Source organism: Pristis pectinata, chromosome 8 (assembly GCF_009764475.1).
Source record: "Pristis pectinata isolate sPriPec2 chromosome 8, sPriPec2.1.pri, whole genome shotgun sequence".
In the NCBI taxonomy this organism is placed as follows: domain Eukaryota; kingdom Metazoa; phylum Chordata; class Chondrichthyes; order Rhinopristiformes; family Pristidae; genus Pristis; species Pristis pectinata.
Genome location: NC_067412.1, coordinates 34798459 through 34806118, shown reverse-complemented (window position 1 = coordinate 34806118; position 7660 = coordinate 34798459). Strand labels below are relative to the sequence as shown.

The window sequence follows — 7660 nt, the reverse complement described above, 5'->3', positions numbered from 1 at the left end:
AAACAACCTTCCACTACCACCCTCTGACTAATTCCTAATTCCATCATAATGATCGGTGCTGCCGTATATTCTTTATGGATTTATTGCACAATAAAGATCACGTCCATTGTACTTCTGGGTGGATGGAATCTGCATTGCAAGTGAGGCCAGCTCAGTGAAGTCTCTCTACCTGGAGCAAGGGGACAGTGTGAGCTGGTGCAGAGTGAAAGAGGGGCCAGGTTGTCTGGAACCAAGGGTAATGTTCTGAAGAGATCAGTTATTCAGGACAGAGAAATCTCTTCATGCAGAGAGTGGTGATTTTTTGGAATTCTCTACTCAGAGTATATTTAAGACAGATCCATAGATCTTTGCAAATTAAGGGAATCAAGGGATGTGGGGTTAGTGAAGGAAAGTAAATGATCACCGATGATCTTACTGAATGGCTGAACAGGCTTGAGAAGCTGAATGGCCTCGTCCTGCTTCTATTTCTTATGTTCTTATCTTCTTTGGAGGATTTTGAAGACAGCTTTAATGGTACTTTTCCAGTGTTCTTTGGCCACAAGGAGGAGACAATGAGACAGAGCTTTGCAATGTTCCCACTGAGTGTGCAAACATGATGGTCGCATGTGAGATTACAAGCATGAAGAAATGCACAGAGAATTTACACTGATATGATCACTTGACAAGTAGAACATAGAATCATTGAAGAGTGAGGTTAAATTTTAAATCATCAAGGCATTGATGCACAAAGCACAGAAAAATTTTGAAACAATCAGACAAAGTTAAGACCCATGGGTTTCTTTCAGAGAATCAAAGTTATAACTCAGAAGGCATGTACATTTTGAATGGAGGAATCCAAGGAAATATACTTTGTAATAATTATTCACAGGATGAAAATCAGTTCAAAAGGTGCACAAAGATACTTTTATGGTTAGAGTCACCATGAAACAGTCATTTTCTTTGTATCATAATTTAGTTGAAATGTATATACAGGTCAACAAGCTAATTGTTTAGAATTGGTAGCTTTTCTACTAAAGATTATGGAATATAGATGTGGGATGAAATTTTAACTCCTGTCAAGAGAATAATGATGAGAATGACTATATACTGTTTTCAGAACATTACTGGTAGAACTAAAATGACTGAGTACAGGTGGAGCAGGCAAGTTAATTGTTTATTAATATGTTGGTTGAAGGAAAGATATTGAGTACAGGTGGCCTATCTCCAACACAATTAGGACTATGAAAACCACACAAAAAAAAACTGCAGATGCTGGGAATACTGGAATCACTCAGGTCAGGCAGCATTTGTGGAAACACAGTTAACAGAACCGACCAAGGTCTTGGACTCAAAACATTAACCATTTTTCTCTTTCCACAGACACTACCTGAGCTGCTGAACATTTCCAGTATTTTCTATTTTACTTACAATTACAAATGTGTTCATTCATTTTACCTAGTAAAGGATATTGCATTACATATTGAGAGGTCATAAAAATATTTCTCAATCAAGGCAAGGAATCTGTTAGAATTTAAAGCCTTTTAAGTTGTTTTGCTGGTGCTACAATTTTAGGTACAGCATCTTCATAATTAAGTGTAAATTTTACAGATTGTTTGACTAATGCCTGTGACTACATTGCAGTGATTTGATTGAACAAATCAGGATATGAATAGAGGGCTTGGAAAATAATGTAGTAGAGCATTTATCCAGTTTCATTAATCAAAATCATTTGAACTTAGGACAGAAAACAGTGGCAATATGGTAGTCAAGGGAATGATGGAAAGCAGCTGGCCAACTCTCTGTTTTAAAACAGAGAAAAGAGCTTCAGATTTTGATAAAAATGAATCTCAGGTCCCAGATAATGTTACACACTCTGTCCTCACTTGTAATAAAATTGCATTAGAGAAGGCTAAATAAGATCGGAAAGATAAAGAAAGGCATGGAGGGATTTTAAATGAATGACGAGAATTTTAAGTTTGAGGCATTGCTCATCTGAGAGCCCATGTGATTGAGTAGGCAGAAGGATGATAGATGAATAGGACGTGGTGAGTTAATATGTAGGTAGTCACATTTTGGAAGAGCACAAGACAACAAAGGGTATAAGGTGGGCACAGGAGAGCATTGTAATTTTCAAGTCTAGAGGTAACAAAAGTATGGATTAGAAGCTGAGCAGTCAACAATCTGAGGCAGGGCAGAAATGAACATTACAGAGGTGAAAGCTTGACAAGTCAAATTTAACTTCGGGTAGTGTCCAGAGAGAGAGCTAGTTCTAACAAATAGGGAACAGAGTTTGTGATGGAAAACAAAGCCAATGGCTTTGGTCTTCCCAATATTTAACTGGAGGAACTTTTCCTATCAGTGCTCATTACTACCAGATACCTGAGAAGCAGCATGACAAATAATAGGCAGTAGCAATATCAAGAAAGTTGGTAGAGACAAAGAAATACTGAGCAGTTGACTAATTCAGGAGATACCCTGCACACCACCCGCAAGAGCATCTTGCTCCCCAACTACTACACAGTTCTAAATATTGATGGAAAGATGGGATTCCTCTGGGGAATGCAGCCAAAGCCAAAAACATAGTACCATTTGGGGTATTGGGTCCATTTTTGGGCACTGCACTTTAGGAGAGATGTAAAAGATTTGGAGAGGGTGCGGAAAAATTTACCAGATGAACCCAGCAATTAGGGACTTGAGTTATCTGGACAGAGTAGAAGAGTTGGAGATATTCTCCTTCAAATGGAGGAGGTTGTGAGGGAATCTGGTTGAGATATTTTAAATCATGGAGGGTATAGCCAGAGGAGATAAAGAGACACTGTTCCCATTGGTGGAGGTGTCAAGAATGAAAGGACATAAAATGAAGGTGACTACCAATATAACCAAGAGTGACATAAAGAAAATTATTTATCGGTTAGGGTCTAGAATGCACTATTGGGGTAGTAGTGCAGGCAGATTGAATTGCAGCATTCAAAAGAGAGCTGGATAAGTATCTGAAAAGAAAAAAAATTGACAGTTATGGAAGAGAGTGTGGGTGTGGGACTGGCTGCATTGGCTCTTAAATAGAGCTGGTATGGACTTAACAAGCTGAACGGGGTCTTTCCCTGCTCTAAATATTTTGAGATTCTGTAAAAAGGTGACATTAAAATCAACTACAAGCTCTCAAGGAAATTACACATATTTCCTCGTAATCATGCAGTTCCTATCACTAACCCAGTTAGTGTGTGGCTAATTAAATGAACATGTAGCTAACCAATACAGACTCATGAACTAAAACTATTACCTGCAATCTCAAGAACAGCCTGTGCAAATCCATAGAAGGTACTATACATTTCTGCATGACATTATGCATTATGTTATTTAATATGCCTCTAATCTATGGCAAAATAAGTTGACCCATGAAGTGGTCAATGGGCAATAAAATATTAATTCTACATAATGTTGAACTTCTTTGAAGTCATTAGGGCAGAGGTCAGGATACAGATGGCATACAAATTACTTAACAACTTCCTTGAACCCAAACCATGGTGATGAACCACCGATTGTAACATTTTTCCAAATCTAACAATTTTCTGTAAAATATTAGATTGATAATATGGCCAATTACAATTAAAATAAACTCATCAATTCTAACTTTGGTCTCTGCTTAGTTACTTTCAATGTTGACTATAAATCAGGATTGAAACTTCACTAACCACTGAAGATTCAACTTTGGCTCAGTGAATGTATTCTTAATTGGAAGGGAGTAGCCCAAGGGCCACTCAAAATCTTAAGGACTTAAGCTAGACTGGCACACAGTGCTGAGGATCTGTTTCACTGTTTAAGCCTTTCTGTTGAGAGATAACACCAAAGTCTTGTCTACTCTTCTGGGTGATCACAAAAGATCCCATGGAACTATTTAAAAAAAATCCTGGGAGTTTATCTGCTGTCCTAACCAATCAATATTTCTCAACTAACTTCATTAAAAGAGATTAACTGTTTGTCCACATAGCCCCACAACTTTATCTAAATATGAAAAGCACTTCATTGAATGAGAAGCACATTAAGTTGCATCAAGATCAGAAAAGGCATTGTAAATATATGATTTAAAATAAGAACTGAAAATGTTGGAAATACTCAGGAAACATCCTTCGAAAGAGAAAAATTGTTGATGTCTCCGATTGGTGACCTTTGTCACTGACCTGAATCTTTAACTCTGTTTCTTTCTACACAGACACTTCCTGACATGCTGAGTATGTCAGTCCCTGATCACAGAAACAGGCTCTTTGGCCCACCATGTCAACATTGACTACTGCACCCATATATCTCCTCCATTTCCTAACTGTATTTCAGATTCCTAGCATCTGTAGTTTTTTGCTTGCAAATCAATAACTTTTCTTCCTGAAGTTATTGCTACACTCCAGTTTTCACTGCCAAACCCCATCTTTCAGAATATAACAACCACATATATCATCTGACTTCCTGGCGGTTTATATTGATGCCATACAGCAGGCAAGCCAACGTTGAGAGAGACACACAATCTATCAGCACTGTCCTCTCCTCATTAGAAGTCAGGCCTACAGAAATTTTAACTTGATGCTCAGCCACCAAATAAACGGCAATCAGGCTGAAGATGCAATCTCAAAATGCTGTTTTCTTGATGTTTCTTCATCTGTGTGCTGCAGATCCCTATTTGAGCTCAAAAACTAACCAGCAAGATCCATTGCAGACATGGAAATCACCAATAGCTTATCATTAGATGCCAGCAAATCAATGCACCGACAAAAATGGATAACGCACCTGAGTAAATCCAGGTCCTACCGCATCCACCAACTCCCAACATTCTCAGTATAAAGTGGGAAAGTGCTATAGAAATTGTGTCTTTCAGAACCACTTATCATTCTTATTAAAATCAAAATCTCATTCATTCAGAAATTAATTAATAGCCCAAACTATATTTGCATATCCAAAATCGAAGGCTCACAAACTTTCAAATAAACTCTATTTGCTAATGAGAGTCAAACCATGGTTTACCTCTTGGGCGGCAAAATCTTGCCCCAAAAAACTTGTTAGTGTAATTTGACCCAACCTAAAAAAGAAAGGGACGGCAATTACTCTAAAATTTCTTTAAAGCTCTGGGTAGTACAAGCCAGGAAGATTCAGTTCCTGGTTACAACATGGTTGGGCTGAGAGACTGGGCAGCAATGGATAGACAGAAGATCATGGCCTTGTCTCCCATAATATTCAGTAACTTGTTGAAGAGTGAATGCACATTTTGATGTTTTGTGCGAAGATAAATTTAGACTTGGCAATGAAATTCTTCAGGTTTGACTATCCTACTAATACTCACAGATGAAGAATGGATGAAACATCTAGGTGCTGGTTTCACAGTATCATGGAGAAAATTTTAACTTTTTTAAAAAAAGAAACTACTGCAGGGCTGGACAGAACACTGAAAAGAAACAAAAAAGAGCCTATTGAACAAATGCTCTTTTTGGCGTATTAGTACCAGCATCATGTAGGCTTTGCTCTATAATTTTTATATAAACTGATTAAAGCATTCAATCAATCCTTGCTATTTCAATGAGATTTCATCTCAATCCGGACATAAATTATTCTGAATTACTGTAACTACAGCAAACCTTACACAAGTTCAACATCTTTGGAGTTCTATGAGGAATCAAATTTGTGTATTGAGAATGAATAAAGAATGTATCTTCAATAAACAATTAAGGGAATGACTGGCCTACGGTTCTTTGAAGTAGGAAATCTTGGTACTAAAATGTACTGCAAATTAAGATGTGTAACTGTTTAAGCAGGGACCACAATGCACAATTAATAGCCTACACATAATAGGCCATATTATCCCATTTTAACATTCAGCATACTTTAAGATACCAGAATAATGGTAAATATTTAATTAACGGGCTGCCACAGCAAGCCGTCTCTATACAATAATTTCTTTCATCACAATTTCAGAACAGTCCATTTTCATATTGCCTGCTGTTCCAAGGAAGGGGAGGGCAGATGACACACGGCAGTTACTTGGGAAACGCTGGTCAATATTTATTTCTTGACGATTTGGATGACATCCTCATGCTCCATTACGTGAGTCAGCCCCACTCTTTGAGGACTGTACTTTGTACTTGTACCCTGGAATCAAACATAATAAGAATCATTGAATTATAAAAAAATTACAGAGTCTATAAACTTTACAGAAGACTGTTTGGCTTATTGTGTCCATGTCTATTGAAAAAAAAAACTACACAGAGCCTTTCAGCCTTGATCCATAGCCATGAAGGTCAAAGTTCTTCATGTACTCATCCTAGTAGTTTTCAAATGTGATGAGGTTTCTCCTCTGTTCCAAAGAAAATAACCCCAGCCCATCCAATCTTTCCTTATAACTAGAATTTTCTATTCCTGGCAACATCTTTGTAAGTCTTCTCTTCACCCTCTCTTGTGCAATCACATCTTTCCTACGGTCACCAGAACTGCATGCAGTACTCAAGATGAAGTCTAACTAGCACTGTATACAGTTCTAAAATAACTTCCCTGCTCTTATATTCCATGCTTAGCAAAAGTTGGAAAGCATCTTGTATGCCTTTCTAACCACCATACTGATCTGTCCTGTTACATTTAAGAATACATTTCAAGGTTCCTCTGTTCCTCTACGTCTCTTAATATCATCCCTTTTGTTGTTATTTCCCTCCTTATTGCACCTCCCCAAGTACATTACCCAACAATTCTCTGGTTTAAATCCCACTGACATTTTTCTGTGCTAGATCATTTATGTATGCCCACAGTCTGAAGCTCTCCTCATTGTCAACAACATATCCAACTTTTGTTTTAGCTGCAAACTTTTTTGTCATACCCAAGTCATATATGACATAAAACTAAAGTATTGAGTACTGAATCCTGTGAAGCCCTAGTCCTAACAGCTTTCTAGTTACAAAAGGAACCATCAAACCATTACAATTTGCCTCCTGACTACTGAGCTAATTTTAGATGAAAGTTTGCTACTCTCCTTTGGAACCCATGGGCTTTTTACTTTCTTGACCAGTCTCTCAAAAGGAACTTTATCTAAAAACTTTGCAGAAATTCATATAGACGACATCAAACAATTTGCCCTTCCTGCCATCTCCTTAAAAAAATTCAATCATCAGGCAGACATAGTTTTGTTTAACTAATTCATATGACAATCCTTGATTAATAGACGTCTTTCTAAATGAAGACTTGTAGTGTCCCTCAGAATTGTGTCCTATAATTTATCCACAAAAGTTACCAAAATTGCTAGCATATATTACTGAGTTTATCCCTTTCTCTTTAAACAATAGTACATTAGCAGTCTCTAGCATCAGACCTGTAGCCATACTGGATTGATAAGTGATGGTTCCATCCTTCACAATTTTCTGCCTTGTTCTTTTAACAGACTGGGATACAATTCATCTGGGCCTGGGAATGTATCTACTTTCAAAGATGCTAAATTCCTTAAGTACTTTCGCTTTTATTCTGTTATCTCATCTAATATTCCACACTTCCTCTCATCTACAACTTCAGCATCATCCCACTCCTTTTTCAAGAGAGCCACAAAACACTGATTAAGAATTACTACATCCATGCCTTCACACAAAACTTGGCTTTTTGGCTCCTAATAGTACCTTACTCTTTCCATAGTTAATCTCTTGCTCAACGTAATTTTAAGTTG

General features: G+C 37.4%; 1 protein-coding gene across 1 annotated transcript in view; it reads right to left on the bottom strand.

Annotated features, from left to right (window-relative positions):
• Nucleotides 1-694: 694 nt before the first annotated feature.
• The window catches only part of drg2 (developmentally regulated GTP binding protein 2), a 31848-nt gene continuing 24882 nt past the window's right edge, over nucleotides 695-7660 (bottom strand). Inside the window, exon 13 of the mRNA XM_052022487.1 lies at nucleotides 695-6108. Within this exon, the coding sequence (XP_051878447.1) occupies nucleotides 6022-6108 (87 nt within the window). The 3' untranslated portion in view covers nucleotides 695-6021. The remainder of the gene's footprint in view (nucleotides 6109-7660) is intronic.